Below are 20,643 nucleotides of genomic sequence, written 5' to 3' on the forward strand. Positions count from 1 at the left end.
AAGAACAGTTATTCTTACATTCAGGTGATGATACACTATTTTAAAGGCACTGTGAGGACTATCTGTTTGGCAATGATTGCAGTGACATCTGTGGCCAGAATCGTTAGTGATTCTCTGAAATAAAGACTCCAATTCCCATGAGCACTATCACCCACTGCATGGGGAAGGCATGCATTTGTTTTGCAAGCAAATAAATTGAAATCAGATCTTCTATACAACACATTTTTTTTTTGGTTCAAGACAACTTTTTGCTGAATGCAAATCAGCAAGTTAAGCTGTAGAGTGATGCAGCACTATTTTTTTTTCCTTAAAAGTAACAATCATTACTTGAAAATAAAGACAAGAATTAGCTTTCTTCAGGAAAAGGACAGATCTTGTTTCTTACTGCTAAACTTTGTTAGTCGATGTAGTGTCATCAAAAGCCCCATTTTTTCAGCAGCAGTTCAGTTTGGTTCATCGCGGCTAGGCTTGCATTTTGTGGTGTTTCCACTGACTTATCACAGGACAGATCCCCAAATAATTGAGATGAGCTGTCCCACTTTTTGGGACCCTTCTGGAGGGGTGCCAGACTAAACCCATCTGGGCCCAGAAGGTGGAGCTACAACAATGCAGACTGTTGATGGTCGTGCAACAGTGGCTGTATGTCTCCTCACGGCACACCGTCTTCTCTGAAACAAAACTTGAAAGTGCTTCGAAACAAAGAGCGACACGCCAATCACAAAGAAAACAACTTGCAGGATGTATCCCATATTTGCTCTTTGTTTACTGTGTTGTGTTTTTCTTCTTCGTTGGATTTATGAGAGTATGTTACGCTGCATTATGTAATTACGTAATGGAAACACAAACAGGTCGAGGCTTAACCCAACCAACCTGTACCAAACTGTACTGATCTAAACCGGACTGCTTGGTGGAAACAGAGCTAATGGGACTTTTGGTGAAGGTGCTTGTGTCCTCCAAGGAAAATCTAACCTCTACAGATAATTGAGAAATACCATTAAGAAATAACTTATTTGGCACTGATGATCTCATTTGAAATAGTGGATTACAAACAGGCAAATATGTAAAAGTGAGAGTCCTCACAGAGCCTTTTAACATACTTGTCAACATTAGATACCATTTCTATCAAGTCTGTTCTGCCGAGTCCATCAGAAACCACACACTGTGCCTTTGAATTTAATATTCCGTCATATGTATCTGAAAATAACTTTAATGAACAAACAACTTCTCACAAAAGAATTTAAATGACTCCCTGAATTGAAAGAACCTGAATGTAAATGTTGAGGTTTAAAACATTTTTAATAGAAATAAAAATTTGTATAAAAAAAAACTAAACATGCTTCACACACTTCATTAGTTTTCATGAGGTTTTACAAATACATAGTCAGATAGCCAGGCACTGTATCTTTTTGTACATTTTCCCCAATTTTAGGATATGTCAGGACATAAAGCAGACATCATCAATCTATTTAATAACATACATTAACTTGCCATTTAATTTGGTCAGCACTCACATTTTATTCTGCAACACAAATGGTGTTGAAAGAAATACAGAGGGAGGCATGAAAAGCAGCATTGAATTCACAACACAAATGACCCCACGATGTTTCCCCCAAGACATTAGAGGCTTTTTTACCACGCAACGCCAACTATTAATCCCTTCAGCCAGCTTGGGGTGATTGATAATGATATTGTATACTTTTGCAATTAGAGTTTCATTTGTTGAAAAGCCTTCCAACTCCCTGACACCTCCTCCTGATCACTAGAGTGCCTGAGGAGGACATGTGTAGTAATGATTTTTCTCAGTAGCTGGTCCATTATGGATATCACCTTAAGGGCATATTGCAAAATCCCCCTCAAGGGCATGCTTCATCTTAATTCCCCTCCTAATGGATCTGTACAGCTAAGCTTTTACCCTCACACTCTGTGTGACCGAGAGAATAGCTGGTGGCAGTGATGGGAGGGTCATCCTGGATGACAGCTTACAGAGAGATCCCCTGGCTAAAGAAGTGTTTGTTTTAACCGGTAGCCACCGTTTCAAAGCACAAACAGGTATGCAGAGGGCAGTGGCAGCCTTAGGCTAGCTGGTAATACAAATCATGGCCTCACTTAAGCACAGATAAATAATCACTCACTAGACCTTCACCATTGGAGAACAGTTTTTAACGCACAACAGGCTCAGGCCCAAACAATTGTTAACAACGCTGCAACAGATTTAAACGCATTCCAAAGATATTGTTTTTTCTTTTTCTTAGTATTTTTTTTTTACAACACAACACAGGATGTTGAAACTGGCATGCTCAAAATTGGCAGAGACCATCTTGTAGTCACGCTTGTTGACTCGGCTGAAACCTGAAATAGGGAAAAAAAATACATGGACTCTGGTACAGAACTGTTCAGAGGAGATGATCATAATTTCAGTCATTTGACTCATGAGAGCGGAGCACATTTAGAAACAAAAACAAACACGACCCCCTCTCAGAAATCCATGGACCATGTTTTCATGCCTTTTTGGTGTTGATTAATCCCTTGTGATGCCTTGAGGGGTTTTGAGATTAATTACAGTTTGCAGAACTGGCAGACAACACTGAGAACACCTGAACACTTTCCGTGTTTGAGTTCAGTTTCAGTCAGAGCTGCTCAGGATGACAGAAGAGTCTTTGTAAGAGGGCATTGCTGAAATGTAAACACTCAAAAGGAAAGCTCCATCCTTCAATCTCCGCGCCTCTGCCATGCAAGTATTTTTCATTTTTCTTTTTTTGTGTGTGTTTTCTTGTGAGGCAGACAGAAGATGGAGTGTTACAATTGTACTTTTATCCGTTCTGGTCCCCTGTTTGGTCCTTTCCGGTGGTCTCTCTTCACCACATCTTGTCTTTGGGAAATGCTTGAAATCTCCACACCAACAACACATCCATTTCTTTTCTTTTTTTCTTTTTTTTGTTTCTTAACAATGCCGGCTGCGTGATATTTCACTGGATGTTTTTTTTTCAGTCAGGCTGAAAATCCTGCATTATGATAAGACCCTTTGTCCTTTAGATTGCATGGTTGCTGTAGCTGATGTAGGTTTGCTTTGTAGAGAAAGCTGAAAGAGAAGAATGAGAGGAGAGACAGAAGGTCAGAAGGCATGAAAAAAGGTGAAAAATTGAACCTCTGAGGTGAGAAAAACAAGGTCACAGAGGTTTTCAGTTGTGAACTGTAAAAAGTTATATAATGGTTTAAAATTTCATTTCAGCCGCTCATGATCTGCCAATGTCAATATTTCTCCTTTTTTCTATCTCTGTCCTCAATCCTTGCTTTACTCTGAGCATATATATTACCTACAGCAGAAGTTTCAGTAAAGCCCCCTCCCCCATCACCGCCTCTCTTTTCTTCAGCTATCAGACCTCCACTTTCCAGTTGTCTCCCCAGACCGTGTTAGCTGATTCGCTGAGGTGGAGCAGATAAATCCTGACATATCACCACCAGATCTGCGCAGTTGTGGGAACCAGGCCAGACAAGAATTTTTCAATTTCATCAAGCCAAACATCCACATGGGCGATGACAATGACAAATGGTGCTTATTCAAATAACCACACACTGTACAGCCGGCGTAAACGGTAACCCCCATCAGGATAAACTGCTGCTGGCGATCAATTCCGCTTCTAGCCACTTATTGTAAGAAAAAACTCTATTAAGGGTCCACAGACACGTAAAGGAAGAATAAATGTGTCCTAGTGTTTACATGTGTTTCTCCTCATGAGCTATTGTTTTTTTTCCGCAGAGCATTGAGTTGATTTCAGCTTTTGTACTGACAGTTATTCAATGTCAGCTCTTTTATTCTTTTATGGAGAAAACACTTCTCTCCAGTGAAGGTATAAGAAGGCAGGAAGTAAACACAGCTTTAAAAAGTGTCACAATAGGCTGGATTTCTTGTTAGTGCGGGCCAGACAGAGGGAATGTATCTCTACTGACAGACGTGACCGATTAAAACCATCCTCTGCCTGAGGCGAGCTGAGGAGGATCGTTTTGGGCGTCACATGAGTAATTTCTGCTGACTCAATTGCTGAAGTCATTATTTACCTCGCTTGTACAAACCCAAAGAGAGGCGCTGCTAGAATAGAGCTGAGCGTTTTATACGGGGAGGCATTCACCACAAGATTCAGCTGCCTTTTGATTATCTACAGTGAGCTTTAAGTGACTGCCAACCATCCTTTATTGATCTCTCTATTGTTATTTCATCCCTGAAGTAGCATGCTGGTCAAGAAGTCAAGTTTTCTCAAAACAAAATACGAGATCTCATTGAATTTTATTAGTATAAGACAACTTGTTATAAGATATTTGGCCTCATAGAGGACTTAAACATGAGTATTTATGTAACTTCTTTAGCTAAGTCATTGAACTTAATAGTGTCACTGCTATACAAGCAGTAAATTACATTCAACCACGTGTCCACTAAAGTGGACATCATGCAACACTAAGTATATGTCTAACACAACGTTTAAATGTGTAGTAGAAAGAAAAGATAGAATAATGCATGGTTATAATAATAAAAATAAAAGTATTAATAATTTTAAAAATAAAAAAATGTATTTTTTAAATAATCTGTAATGTGTTCTGCTGAATGCTTAGGCTCAGTGGATTACTATATCTAATTTTCTGACCAAAAATATGAACGAATTAATGAATAAATAAGTAAATAAATGAATAAATAAATAAATTAATAGAAAAGAAAGAAAGAAAAAAAAAAAACAAAGTAAAAAAAAAAATAAAGAAAAAAATAAAAAAGAAAATAAATATAAAAATGAAAAAAGAAAAAAAATCACAAATAAAATCAAAGAAATGAAACCGTTTTATGCCCTAAGAAAGATGAAAAAAATAAAAAATAAAGACAAAATGTTGATACAGGCTTTCATAATTTATGCATTAGAGGGTTTAAGTGAGAACAAAACACTAGAATATAAGGTCTATTCTACTTAGAACTGAGTAACAGGGCTGTTTCAATTAACTTGTTTTAATAATTATCCTTCATAAAGAATAAATGTTGATATTTAAAGATGACATTTAATTTCATTAAATGTATCTTAAATGTCACCAAAGAGTCCTTACATAATTCAGTGTTTATCAATGAGTTCTTAAATACTGAATATGCTCCACTATCCCTTTAAGGCTGCCCATGGTGATTTTGCCAGTGATGTATCACGTTCAGTTTGCCTCTGTCTTGGGTTTTTAGCACTTAGACATCAGTTTTATTCCTCAAGGTTCAAGGTTGCTGCTTGGGCTGGTGATGCCAATAAAGCAGAACTTTGAACATCAGGAGGAACTGATGATAATAACTTCATTTGTAGATGTTACTGTATCACACACGTTGGCATTATGAATGTGGTGCAGCACTGAACACAATGACTTATCTGATGAACAGAGGAGTAAGTAAAATCTGTGACATCTAATTTAATGCTTGAGTTATATGATAGTTCACTTTCATTTGCTTTCCCTTCAGCAAACATGGCTCTATTTGTTCTCAAACCTGTAATGCGGCAGAAATGATGGGTTGGTGAGGTTTGTTTGTGCCTCATAACAACAAACTAAACTGCTTTTCTAAATGCTTCATCATCATCAGCTGCATAGATTAAACTTTATGTTAATTCAGTAACTTTAAACTGTTTGATAGTGAGAGTTTGTTTTACTTTAATCCTGAGTAGAAGTTGTAACTTATTGTTTTAGCATGAGAAAAAGCGAACGTAGTGGCCTACGTTCTCTTCACCAAGACTTCTCTCTTGTGACTAAATTAAGACCCTTGTAATGGGTCCTCCTGACTTGCAAACATTATCTAAATGAGCAGTGGCACATTCACTGTATTCAGTGAAGTGTTAAATAACATGATAAACATCTGTTGATAAGACTTTAACCTTAACTTTGCTTCCCACCTCTGCTGTAATTTGATTTTCACACTGAAGGACAATATAAGCCTTTGAATGAACAAAAAAGAAAACAGAAAAAGAAACAGGAAATAGAGCGTTTTCAGTCAGTGCTTTCCTCATTTGCGTGCTTACATTGTGTTTCGAGGCTTTCACACAGCTCAGTCTTGGCTTCTCCGTTGGGTCTGAGTCCGGCCTTGGGGTTGAACTTGTTGGACATTGTGGCAGCGGTAACCACGGCCTTCAGGCTGCGTGTACGCTTGGGCACATTCTGCTCAGGATGGAAGAGAACCACGTAGACCTTCGGCATGTAGAGCAACCCGAGGGAGACTGAGGCGCTCAGACTCACAGAGATGGTGAGAGTAGTTGTTTGGATGTACATCTGAAAGATGAAGCAGAAAATGAGAAAAAAAAACAGTTACTACCTGTTCCTTGGCAGTGTATTGTGTAGTATTTCTATATGGGTAGTGGCCTGTGTAGCACAAGTGACATCTGCTGTGTATCTTTCTGATTAGAGCATGCAATGACCCGTTTGTTGGCCAAGCTGTTGTGAAGCCGTTCCTCCTGCATCTAACACTGGCTCCATAACTGCTTAATGCAAGTGATGTTGTAAAACTTGTTTTAATTCAGCGTCTCATCTGCTTATACAGCGTGTGTGCCAAACCAGCCAAGGCCACCTTGTTTGTTTAATTTTCTGCCATAGTAATTTTAATACGGCCATCACATCAACCCAAACACAGAACTGATAACAGCAGTCGATTGAATGCTTTTCTGACTCATAACAAGCACGACCATAAAAAAGAAACGAGCTCCTGAGAACATAACACATGGTCACATCCTCTGAATCACGAGGGAGGCGACTCTGAGTATCATTCTCACTCATTCTAATTTAATTGTTTTCAAAGATGCAGTGAATTAATGAGTCGTCTTCTGGGGAGCATTAAAGGAGAGGGGAAGCTTGTGTCATTTCTGTACATTGTCCTATGTCATGACTGCTTGACTGACCATGTGTGCGGAATTAAGTTGTAAGTTGTGCTGCAGACATAATGATACTGCAGACTTTAATGCATCAAATCAAAGCAAAGCGTTACGGCATGCAGGACAGCAGGAGGTCCTCATGCACCTTTTGTAGAGAGACTAATAGGGTGATGAGACAAGCAGAAATACCCTGGAACACTGAATATTAAAAACACACATTCACTGTCTGTTGAACCTTAGTGTTTGCTCAGTACTTTTTTCCACCTAATTACCGTATTGTGGCTTGATCTTCTTATTTTACAAAGAGGGATAACCAGTTTCAGATCAGAAAGAGGTTAGCAATATTACATTATCACCCAACCTGAGGTTAAACAGTGAAGATAAAAATGTCAGACTGTAAGACTACATGGGTGTTAAGTATGTATGGACAGTTAAAAATACATAAACTGCAACAAACTTTGTTACCGATTGAGGACTTGACTTGCATGGCTTCACCTGTAAATCAAATTTTACTAATAATGCAACATAGTGGATTGTGACTAATGTATTACTAGCTGTTCAACTGGGAAAAAGAGCTCATGAAGTAATAAACTTTGGAGGGTTGTCAAATGATTGAAAACTTGTAACACTAGTTAAAACCAAGGGATAACATCTGGTTTAGAAAAATTAAGCCTATGCAGAAGTGCTTAAAGTTGCTGTTCATCAAGAACCTGCTTGAGGCTGGCTGCATAAAGACTGAAAAACAATTTACACGCCAAGCCAAAAACAGGCTTTTATGGCATTAAAAAGCACATTTACAGCCTCATCCATAAAAAAAACATCTTGGATCTTGGCACACTAACACATTATACAGACTTGATTTTTATTTCTAACTCTGTGGTTTAGAAGACATTAGGATCATGTGATTGTCCAATCAGAAACACAGCTCATCTCATGTGACTGATGGGCGCCAAATAGCTGTTAGAAAGAAAGCTCAAAGCCTGTGTCATATTCAAAGTGACTATTTCCGTGGATTGGCTTCATTTTACTGTTTCAGGAACAGACAAGTGACGTTGCAGAGACTACATCCATATTTTACAGTCTATGGTCAAAACATGATCGCCCAATCCTGTTTCTTTTTAAAGTAAAATAACCACGTCAATGTAGGAGAAAGACTTTGGTTGACCAATTGGAGGAATAGCTGGGCTGTAAACCTGCTTATCTGATAATACATTTTAAAAAAGCAGTTAAATCATAGAACATCTCAAGTCAAGCTACTACCTTGTTTACCACACATGGACGGTACAAGGACAGGCCATTGTGCTGTATTTTCCCCTCCCAAGCACATCCACCAACCATTTTTCTCGGTTGTTTAACTAAACATCTCATTGCTCTCCTCCCATTGCATCTGATGGCCTGCAGTTCGTGACAAACATTCTGTCCCTCCTGTTAATGCATTGAAGGAAGTGCTGAATCTGATAGTAAACATGGACCTTCTCATTACACCTGTTCATGTGCAGCTGTGTACTGGTGCTGTCATGCTTCATCATCTTACAGCAATGATGAGCAATGATACAGAGCAATGCAACCTTTTGTCTCAAGACTCCACTCAAGAGGCCGGCTTTGAACCCCCTTACAAACAGCTTCAGGGTGCCAGACCTGTGGGTAAGCTCATGATCTTACTATCTTCTTGAGTACAATGTGCCTGATAGTAGAGAGAGCGATTCAGACCTAAGCTGTTTTAAAAACCACGCAGTAAATTTTTCACAATACTTTGACCTGTGATAAAATATTGGTATTCAACTCTAAATATAATTTTGTTAAAACAAAAAATTAGTTAAGTCAGTTTATTCAAGTGACATTTATCAGTTTCACCAACTGAACACTTCTTTCACCCAATATTTTTTGCAACATTAGTTTAACGTCACAGTAGTTTCAGTGACAAACTTGACACACTCTAAGTTTTCAAGTTCAGTGTATGTATGAAACACTGCATCTGACTTTCATTATTTTAACCTCAATTAAATAGTTTCCAAACAGTTAACTGTGTAGAATATTGCAATATATCACAATATTGTGGTACTATAATATTATCATATCGTCATCCAAATATCTAGCCTAGCTAGGTTGGGCAGCATCAAAATGTACGGTTGTTCTGTGGTCAGTTTTTAGAAACGATCCTATACAAACAGAGACAACATCTATCAAGTTTGGACCGTCACAGAGCAACCGGTGTTTTGGAGTTAATAGCGACCATGCTAACTGGTGACTCTCAGCCGACAGTATCAGTGATTAATGGACGAGAGTCAACAGTTAACAGGGTCACACTTTACACTGAAACACCAGCAACGTCTGTGGGTAAATAACCACTCTGGACGTAGTTTTCTGGTGTTTTATTATGAACTAGGTCTCAGACTCAGCAGTCTGTTTGCTTTTTTTGTTTGGGAGGGTTTGTGATGTATTGACACAGTTTATGTCCTGGTATGTCACCATCTGGTAAGTGTACACGGATAATGCAGTCATGAGCATCAAGTCACAGTTGTGCGATTAAATTGCTCTCTTAGTGCACACCGGATTTCTCCGCTAAAAACGTATGTCCACTTAATATCTGTCCACTCGCTGATCTCTTCTCTTCATTTACTGCTATTTTACAAACCTGGGAGCTGTTTACCATTCGTATAAGTGATGATATTTAGTTTAAAAATGCATTTTTTGGTTGTTAACTCCTCCACATCAGTTGTCAAACTATTATACTCCGCAGTGCTTCTGCATCCAAGTTGCGCGCGCATCCGGTGTTGTTGATAAACAAATAATCCCTCTATAGGCTTCATTTGAACTGTGGTTTTTAGCACTTTGTTTGTAGACCAGAGCTTGCTACTTGATTGCATCAAATCTTCATGTATCATATGATGGCATTTCCTAACATGACAGGACATAGCATAATGAAATGTAACATAGTATAAGACAGACTGCAACGCATCTCAATGTGATACATCGTAACACGTTGCAACACCTCAGATTTCAACACAAAGTGGCACATCACAATGCATGGTAACGTATAGCAACAGATGGGATCACATCATAACACAACACAATGCAATCAACATAACAAGATCACCATCATTTCCTACCCCTTAGGTAGCTTGTTACTACTCACTAGACCCCTGTTGACAGCGCTGAGGCAGTGGTCTACATTTATGTTGTTCAGTATAGCACAGACTTTAAGGATGCAAGGCTTTAAGGGAGGTAATAGCACAATTTCCAGGTGTGGATAAGATATGTTTACTCTGAGCTGACAGTCAGGATAATCATCAAGTGAGAGAAAATCTCACATGAAAACATGAAAGGTTGTTATTACCAGGAAGCCTGATAATTATTCAAGTGTGAAAATGTAGAAACACTGTGTAGGCTGTCTCTCCTGCTTGCTGACTCCTTCATATGTCAAATACATTTAACCAAATTTCCACCCCATTTTCATGTTTGATCAGTGTGCAGCAAAGTCAAACCAGCTCTGAAGCCTGATGTTCTAGCATCTGCTCTGCTATGAGAAACAACCTAAACTGTTCACACATTCCTTTCACATTAAGCTCCCGCCTAGAGCAGAAGCTCTTTTTGTTTGTTTTTGAGTGATGAAAGCATTTAATAATGCTCTTTCAGTTCCTGTCTCTTAAAAGCAGTTTGAGAAACATAATCACAAGGTTACGTGTGTTTTATTGTTTCTCTAACGGATGGTAAAGGGAGATTTTTAATATAAAAAAAGTGCTCTGGGCAAGAGTGATGTGAATCTAAGCAGGTGCAGGATTTAATAAAGTGAATTTCTGTTGTAAGACTGCCATGAGAATGGATTTACAAGTGTAATTAAACCTCTGCAGACTGAAGTATTCCAATATATACTCCAAACAAGTGCATTCAGAGCAGGATCAAAGGTATGCGAAAGGAGCTATGATAGTAGGCTCAACTGAGACAGGCCAACCTTCACAGGCTCTGCTGCTTAAACTATAAATATTTGATAGATCCTGCCTTTAGAGTAGTATTTCTTCCTATTGACTGGGTGAGCTTTCATCAGCACCTGGGTGACCCCCAGTAGGTCCCTGCTGGTTTTTCATCAAAGCAGAGTAACATTTAGCTCTCCAGATGTGACCTCTGCTTGAATATTGTGTTTGTTTTTATTATTTGTGACTCTCCATGGTGCTTTACCCTCCAGACTGGATGCATCTCATCTCTGTCAGTCAGTGCGGGTACCATGTGGGACCGCTGGCCGGAGAGAACAGTGGAAGAATGGAGTCTGTATGAGAGAGGGACAGCTGCAGTGGTCTCCTGCAGCTGTAGGGAGTGTTAACCAGTGAACTGCTCTGGGCTCGGTTCACTGCCGCCTCAGGGACAGAGCGCTGAACCCAAGCTGTTACTCACATGAACAGACAAAAAATAAATGCTCTGCAGCCTTTTAAACAAGAATAGCTCTCTTCAAAGCAACCCTCGAGGTCGCTAAGTATATAATGTGAGATAGTGAGAGAGGAATGAAGAAAAGTAGTGGAGTTAATTAACCATAATTTGAAATAGTGCCGGGGGACACAGCTGAAATTAGCCTAAAAGTTTCAAAAGTGCTTCTGTATATCCATAGTAATACGACCAAATGCTGCAAAATTATTTCCCGTGGACATTTACTCACTCACCATCAAACTATCAAATTGTCAAAAACACATGCTGTCACAAGCTTCATGAGAGGACTATTTACTGAAATATCGTCAGATTAATTTGTCGAGTTTATAGAGTGAACAGCTGGTAGTTTTTGAAATTTCAAAAATATTAAATTCATCAGTAAATCAAAAAGAGTCCTTCTGAAGAAGTAAGGAGGATCATAAAGCATACACGGAGAGTTAAGGGCCGCTGTGCCGGTGATAAGACTGACTTATGTTAACCTCTTTTTCCCTCTCCTTTTATTTACCGGCAACCTCAAGCTGCCCTTTCCGATAAACAAAAAGAAAACTAAACAACAACAACAAACCTCACATCACAAACTTCATGGCAGATAGCATCACCTTGTACTGGTGGTGTTTGGATACATTTCAGTGAGCTATTATGCATCCATTAAGGGCAAAATATGCCACTGGCCTCATTGCCAAAGAAACACCTGATTTATAATGACTGACACAGTTGGAGTTAAGTTGCTATTATTAATATGCAAATGAATCAAAGGCTTTGGAGCTTGTGTCACTCTTCTTGAAGTGGAGTGATTTGAAACATTGTCAAAGCTCATGTTAAAGCACTGTAGTCGATGACATACAAAGTTTTACATTTCATTGCTGCTTTCTTTTGGCTTTATTGGTTCACAATGTTTTGAAGTGTTACATCAGTTCAGATTATTGCCCTGGTTTGACAGCTTTAAGTGGTTTGGAGCCAAACAAGCTGTACAAGAATAATCTACCCCTACTGTGAGTTTCTGCACTGCATTACCTATCAGCATCATCCAGGGTTGGAAGTAATGAATTACAAATACTCAACTTATTGTAATTAAGTAGATTACTTGTAGTTTCAGGAGTATTTTTTTAAAGTGTTTAATTTTACTCATACTTAAAGGGATAGTTCAGTTTTTTTTTTAAGTGGGGTTGTATGAGCTCGATGTGACCACTAAGGACATTAGATACAGTAGAAAGTTGTCTCCTCTCCCTCAATAAGACACAGACTGTAATCGCTGGTGAAGAGGAAATAGGCGCCAACAGGGAAATACTGTACCAAATTCAAAGGCTATTTTCTCTGCCTACAAGAACTAAAATCAAAAAGTAATACCACAGTTTAAGAGTATGCTACATAAAATATTTTTAAGTGCATTAAGTCTTCGGAAATATAAATATTTATCTGTGGATGTTTCCTCTGTATTCCTTTCAGTCGCCATCTGTAGCAGCTCTTCTTCTGTGTACTCCGGTTCATACAGGTATCCTTTTGGTTCCAAAGTTAATGGAACTTCATTGTCACTGTCATAGTCACTCATTTTGAATTTCCTACGCTGCCTCACAATCCTTAGAGTACAAACAAAAGAATTACGATACTTGATCAAACTTACACGAGGCCACAACCGGTGCCCGAAGCATAGCTTGTTTACATTCCCTACAGCTGAAAGGAGGAGGGGGGATGGAGCGCACTAGCGCTGCGCGGAAGGACACATGACCAGTTAGTTAGGTCCGGATAAATGTTTATATTTCCGAAGACTTAATGCACTTCAAAAATATTTTATGTAGCGTACTCTTAAACTGTGGTATTACTTTTTGATTTTGGTTCTTGTAGGCAGAGAAAATAGCCTTTGAATTTCGTACAGTCTTTCCCTGTTAGTGTCTATTTCCTCATCACCAGCGATTACAGTCTGTGTCTTACTGAGGGAGAGGAGACACCTTTCTATTGTATCTAATGTCCTTAATGGTCACATAGAGCTCATACAACCCCACTTCAAAAAATACTGAACTGTCCCTTTAAGTACAATTTACACCATGTAATCTACTTCACTATTTTTAACATCACAAGTAAACACAGAATACAGCCACCATTTGAATCAATATGCAAACCTTCCATCCGCATATTCCCAAAGTCTGGGTCCTGACTCAAAGGTGGGTCGCCAGAGATTTTTTATGGGTCACCAAATTAGTTTTAAAAATGTTTACACAGAATTCATGCTTTCCTTAACCAGAAGAAGTCCCCCCTTGCAAATTTGTTTACTGATGATTAGCTCCTCACATTATCATAGCTTGTTATGTTTTTATTTTGAAGGGTCATTGTCACAATGTTTACTGTAACTGAAAACATGTAACTGTTTTTCAAATGTCTGAAGCTATGAGCTGGCGCTACTCCCCAAAACCAAAGCCACACCAACGTATGTTTCCTACTGTTTTACAGCTCTCAGAGGAAAGCGCTGTCACTGTGTCACCATCACACATATGAATGAGCTAACCCATTGATTCCTTTGATCGTTAGTTTCCAAAAGAAAGATTTGAAGTCAGATTCAAAACCCCTTTGACTTTGAAAGTCCAACGTCACTGCTGGATCTTGGACGGGCACCAGCTGCAGAAAGAGGGCTGTTAAAGCTTGTTACAGCTATGCAGTGACGTCACACTAAAAAAGGGACATAGACGGATGCTGTTACCTTTATTCTGGATGAACATCGCATCTTAATATCTTGTCCTGAATATCACATGACTGGGATACAGTTCTGTAAAGCAAGCAGGCTAACCCGTATAGCAAAAATGCAAGTATTTTCAGAGTGTAAGCCTAACAGAGCTAAAATGCATTTGTCAAATATTATATGCCTGTTAGCTGGTACAAAAGGTGTAAGATAATGCAGAAACAACATGTTCGCCCCAAAAAGTGGGTCACCTGAAAAAAAAGTTGGGGAAACACTGTTGTAGCCAATAAGGCTGTTCAATAGTGACCACGCCAATGACGTAAGGAAAGGAAAACTCCACCACTGCAAGCACAGGTCCCTGGAGATGAAATACCAATGCAGCGGAGTTGATACTCGAGTTGATACCTGACAAGTGGAGGAATTGTTCATGTAGAAAAGGAGACAGCCTCCAGATGCATCGGTTAGCCTGAGTGCTGTCCATCATTTTCTGATGATGGTGAATCAGCTGTATTTAAGCCTGCGTGTTGGAATAAGTTACATCGGGAAATCAATGTCTTACTCTCTGCATCAAGCAATCATTTGGTCAATCTGTCTTGAGACATTCCTTTCTTGGATAGTTTATGATGTTACTGTGAGTATTCTTCTTTTATTTTGCTGTCAAACTCAGAAACCCACGCTACCTGAGCATTGTGCAAATGGCGTGGGTTTGAGAGTTTGACAGGAAGTATACTTGTGTGATAGTATACTTATCTCTAAAGAGGAAAAATCCATCAAAGATTGACAGTACCATGACAACACTGACAGCAACATCTCGTCATATCAATGTGAATGTTTGCTATTGTCAACTTGAAATAACATCCCTGGTTCAAAATGTAATGAATACTCTGAGTAGAATTTGAGAAGAGAACTATAAACTTAATTATTATTTTAACACCAGCACTTTTACTTGTAACTGAGTACAATTTTAGCTATGTAACAGTACTTGTACTTGAGTAAATTTTTAGTACTCTGGTTTTCGGCTGGCTATTCCTAATTTAATAAGATAAATACCAAATATCGATAAATACCAAAAATCTAACATATCTTTAGATTTAGTCCGTCAATATTACTTTAAATTACTATTTGTCATTTTCACATATGCAGTGTTGAATATGAGGGTTTTGTTGGGGGGGTTGCAAATGAATGTCATCAGGGCTGTGTGCCTGCTGCCTCAGGATTGAGCAAATAGCAGAAGTGCATGATGGGAAATCCTCGGAAACAAGACGCGGATTCATTCCTTTGATAAATTTGTCTTTAAGTTCCTGGACTGTACACATTGAAACTGTAGCTTTTGCGTTGTGATGAGATGAGATCTTCATATTGTTGTGTTGTTAGGTCTTTTTTACTAATATGACATTAGCTGCTCTAGATTTGTTATTCCAGATATAACATTTATTTGATTTGTCACTGATTTGTCATAATATCACAGTCCTGATTGTGAGCTTCATCTCTACAAGAAAACTAATGATCATTAGTTTTAGCTACAAAAAAAGGATAAAGCACAAAGTTTTATCATGTATGGCCAAAAGACACTGGCAGGTAAATTAGGATGTTTGTTAGCCAGCCAAATACCAATTAATAATCATCTTCCCTACAAGTTAGACATAGCTGATCACCTGCCAAAAAAAAGCCCCAAGAATTTCTATCCTGATGCAATTAGAGATATATTTCACCGATATCATCAATGACCTGTAGAAAACATGGCCTGCCTTGAAGTGCTTGTCAGATATATAATATATATAGAGCTTATGTACCCTTATAACCGTAAAAAAATACAGTCAGCACAGCTCTTGTGACTCGTGGAACTCAAAACATTTCTGTTGATGGAGCTACACTGCCGTTGCTTACAAATGGAGTCCTGTTTTCAGTGTCACAGCCACTCCAGTTTTCAATCCATTAATTTGTTTCCTCCTGATTGCAGTGCACCTGAGCATGCACACACCGCAGCTCATAAAAGCGAGTTCCTGTTTATCTCACACACCTAGTATCTACACATTACCATTAGCGACCTCGCCGGAGGCGAAGCCTAACGTGGGGGGACGAGCCTGTATGGCAACATTAATGACCAAACAAGTCAGGAGGAAAACAATCCATCAGTACGTATATGATGAGGAGTTAGGATAACTAACATCGCTGCCTGCAGAGTGCAGAGTCAGAACCACGGTGATAACATTAGATTAATTTGAGGCTTGATGAATGTAAACAGATTCTATTTCCAAACAGGGACTCTAGAGAGCTTCTGCTTCAGGATGCAAACAATCAAATTCATTTAATTGTATAATTCCCTCTCTGCATTAAGCTGCTGCGTTATTTCTCTGCATGCTATGAAAACATTCAACAGAGGGGCTTGCTGCATGAGAATTCCCTGTAATTGCGCTCTAATTAAGCTAATAAACAAATAGAAGCCTGTGGGGACACAACAACATAGCAACATGGGATAATATCGTTTATAAAGATCAGGGTCCTATGGCCTTGATTAGCTTCACGGCCTGTTCAGCCATTATTGGAGCACCCAGAGGTCAACGGAGAAGCCCAGACGACGCTGGTGCTGTAGGCCTAATGAGTGCAACATCTGAAGTCCAAGATGTTGTTCTGCTCCCTCTGCTTCGTAGCATCCGTCTTCATTACGTATTATCGGGCCTGCGGGACACAACTGTGAATTATTCTGTTTATCTTTGCACCGAGAAGAGACAAAGAGAGTAATAGGAAGGACCGGGGGGTGTTAACAGGTAGCAGGAGAAAACACTGCGCCGGCACAGTCATGAGCGCACTCCTGTCTGACATCTGCTCTTGTTGAACCCACTGCAACTCCCACTCTTTGTCTGACTAGTGCACTAACAGCAGTTTTTTTCCCTTGGAGTTGACAGTGCCAATAGTGTGATGGAGACTTCATAGAGAAATAAACAACAGCACTCAATTCATCAGCCCATTCATGCACCGTAATGGCAGGACCCTCTTTGTGTGGGCAGATTGAATTTGAACTGAGCCTATTGTGCTGAAGCCTCATTCCCGTGCATGCTATTGTCCAACGTCTCTTTTCCCCGCTTCTATCTTTGAGACAGCCGCTGATTTAGACCGTTCCTCCAGGTAAGCAGGTGTCACTTCTGTTCCCGAAGCTAGCATAAAGCTGGATGATCATGCTGCGTAGATGGAACAGATGTCCCCGTTTGAATGATAGAGGAAGCCTCCCATGGCATTCGTTACATTTATCCTGGCACCAGATGACAAATAAATGAGAGTGTGCTTGTATTGCTGAGGCAGAGGCCCCGCTGTAAACTGGTGATGAGCGCATAGGCGGTGAGATAAGGTAAATCAAGACCCGGAGGAAGTGGAGCATTTAATTGCTCTGAAGAGACATGTCAACGTGGGCTGCGAGGCTTTGTGCAGCCTGTCATTTACAGTATGATGATTATGAGGTGTGTTTGTTGACGTGTTAATTCCTCAAATAAGAACATTGTTTATGTAACAGCTCAGAGAATCTGTCACAGGCTTTGTTTTTTCCTGAAGAATAGCACAGCAGTAAAAGCCCCACAGAACGATATGTGGAAGCATTTCACATCTTACACCCCATTACTTTTTTTTGTATACACTTTCCAAAATCACTGCAAAGTTCTCATGAGGAATAAGCCTGAGATGTGATCTGATGGTTCTTTGGTTGGACATATTTTATTAAAGATTTCAGTTTAAGCTCCTGTGAGGAACTTTCAGTTTGTCTCAGTTTTGGCAGCCCCTGTGGACACCGCGTCTGATCTCTTTGCTGATCCTGTTCTGCTGCTGCTGCATAAGTAGAGTTTTCTGACAAAAAAATAAAATAAAAAATCTTGCTTTCTTTCAACAGTCATATGTATCACTCATTGGGATTCCTTGCTGTGAAAGAAGGAAACAAATGCTGTTTTGGCAGCATGCTGTGAACCGCCTCGTCTGACACTGATCCATTGGAAGCGGTTACAAGCAGTAAAAAAAAAAGAAACACATTGTAGAAACTATTAGTCTTGTCACTAATGGTCTTGTTTGCTTTTGTGGGTCATATGAAGACAACAGCATTTATTTCAGTCGCTTTGATACCAAGTTAAAAACTCCTCACAGTTGGTTTCAGTTGAAGTTGATTGTGTCAGCAGAGTTTTGGAGACGGCTAACAGGATGGTGAGTGAGTCAGGTGGAAGTCTGCAGATAAATAAATATTTGTAGCTTGGATTGGATGTCACTGAGACAAAATCAAGAGGCCTCTTTTAACACAGGGTTATCAGTGCACTTGAGGAAGTTAAAGTTTTAACTACAGCCTCCAAATCCTTGCTGAAGTCAAATGAAGAAAGAAAAAGACTTTGGAAAATAACACTTAAAGACAAGTAAAAATCTATAAACAAAGACAATAATTTAACATTCAAAAAGAGTGGAATCATTGTTGAGAACCATAGACAGTATATAGAGCGATCAGCGTGCTGTACGGTTTTGAAACCAAAATGCCCTCGTCACAGGTGCAGCCACAGCCAGAGTCTGTGCCGTAGAGACTGTGAGGGATTTTGGGACAATCTGGGTGGAGCCGAGTAACAATATTTTTTTCTTTCGAGAGTCTTATCACTGCTTGACTCTACCTCCCAACAAATTTTACAGTCCTGGAAAATACACAAGAACGGCAGCTGTCAATCATCGTTAAGCATGACGTAAAACTTTGTTTTGAACCTCTTATAACTACTGAAAATGAAACCTTTTAGAAAAAAAGAGGAATTGAATACCAGGCAGCAAAATGGTTTCTTCAAATCACCACAACAATCGGACGTGAGAAACATTTCTACGAGGTGTATTAATTTTTTAAAGTTTGACCACAGCCCATCTGAAATGGCTGGGGAGCAAGATTTTTTGACCTATATTGCAGCCAGTCACCAGGGGGAGCAATTTTCATGGCGACCTCACTTTTAGCTGAACAAGATGACGTCCATTTTTTTAGTCTTTGTTGAGAACACTTAGTTCTCTCAAAAAAATAAAAACAAAATCCCCAAAATGTATTTCCAGTAAGCCAAAAACGTACGTCTTCAAAATTACTTCTTTAAAAAAATCAATCAAATTAATACCTGTGTTACTGTTTAGGAAAAAAAAAAAGGAAGTTGGGTGTTTGTATTTTTGTGTCACTGTCCCTCTGATAGCTCCAGCCACATTTTCTTGACAAATCCACATCATTGTCTTATTTCAAGAGTCAAAAATAAGGCCTGGATTGATCAAATGACCAATAAACACCTCCTAATGGAATAAGGAACATTATCTAGTTTTGCATCTTAAAATAAGAATAATGTACTTTCTGGAGCTCAACAAGAACATTTTTCCAACCCTATTGGAAGATTTTCTTCTCATTACTTTTCTCAGACCTCTTTATTGACTGTAATATCTTGAACAAGACATTTTCCTGGACTTGTCAGGTATGATGTGGCTAATGTTAGATCTAGTGAGACATTTTTTTTTTTTTAGAAATAAAATAATGAAACCTGCTAAACTTTGAGGTTTTTCAGTGCATTAGAATCATGTCTTCAACATAGCAATCAGTCTGTTTAGCTCTTCCCGGCTCACAGATTGAGGAGCTGTTGGAGATTCACAATCAAGTCATGGCTTAGTCTGCTGAGCTAATGTGATCAGCACCTGTTTGCAGCACTGGGCTTTCTGGCATCTTGTTTGGCAGAACATGCCGTTTCTTTAGGAGCTGTGTGAGATTAAGTTTGCCCGGCTTGGTGCTTTTTCTTCTTCCTGCATTGATCACAACTCATGGCGACATTTCTCCTTTACCTTGAAGAGGGAAGATATAATGTTATAAACCGTTTTGTTTGTTGTAATAAATTACTTAAATATCATCTTTTCTTTAGGTGTCAGCTCTTAAGAGACAGCAAACAATGACAAATCAACTTAGTGCTGCATATTAAAGTTTTTCCAACTTGACACTCAAAGGCTCCTTTGGTAATATATTAAATATGATTATTTTCTCTCAAATGAGGAGAGAAATAATGTAGGACATTTGCCTTCAGCAAAATTTCCATTTTGTGTTCCATTTCACGTCTTACCTTAACAATGCTGGAGGCGTCTGGAGAAGTTTCCAAATGATAAAAGTGAAACTACCTCCCAGCCCTTCTGTGTACAGTTTTCCAACCGAAATAAAAACGAATGAGTCACTAATATAATTTAGTGTCTCAGATTAATCTCAGTGAGGGCCATTTTTCAGGGTTTGTGAATTAAATTTATCTAAAGAGAAGAAGAAGGAGAAAGGCAATACTTTACTTACCCTTCAAAGGTTTTTCCCACTTCTATTTTACTATTCATAGCCACGCTAGCTAATAGATTACCTCATCCTCCAAAAAAGCTGTTCAATCTCTGTGTGACTGTATTATTCCCTTTCATCTTCAGAGAGGAGATGGAAGGATTAAACAAAGAACTTGCTGATGTTCATGGCTGCTGTTGACATGCGACTTAAGAAGTGCAACACTCGCATTAAAAAATAATGCGGACGGCACTCGGGACTTCTTTTTCTCTACTGGGTGTGGGTGGTGATCAAGAAAGCACAGTGGTGACGTCTGACGTTTGCTCCTCTGAATAAATCTCAGTAAGTTTATCACAAAACAAGCCGTATCTTTTCAGCTCAGCAGGTCTCTTATTGTTTTCAACATG

At 39.1% G+C, this 20,643-nt stretch overlaps 1 protein-coding gene across 1 annotated transcript in view; it reads right to left on the minus strand.

Moving 5' to 3' along the window:
- Positions 1 to 1,268: 1,268 nt before the first annotated feature.
- Positions 1,269 to 20,643, minus strand: part of LOC141787868 (metabotropic glutamate receptor 4-like) — a 298,257-nt gene continuing 278,882 nt past the window's right edge. Inside the window, exons 10-11 of the mRNA XM_074666566.1 lie at positions 6,027 to 6,273; positions 1,269 to 3,079 (exon numbers count right to left, since the gene is read on the minus strand). Coding sequence (XP_074522667.1) covers positions 3,030 to 3,079; positions 6,027 to 6,273 — 297 coding nt within the window. The 3' untranslated portion in view covers positions 1,269 to 3,029. The remainder of the gene's footprint in view (positions 3,080 to 6,026; positions 6,274 to 20,643) is intronic.

This window comes from Halichoeres trimaculatus, unplaced genomic scaffold (genome assembly GCF_033239565.1).
Source record: "Halichoeres trimaculatus isolate MK-OKI-2021-1 unplaced genomic scaffold, fHalTri1.1 fHalTri1_scaffold_1, whole genome shotgun sequence".
NCBI lineage: Eukaryota > Metazoa > Chordata > Actinopteri > Labriformes > Labridae > Halichoeres > Halichoeres trimaculatus.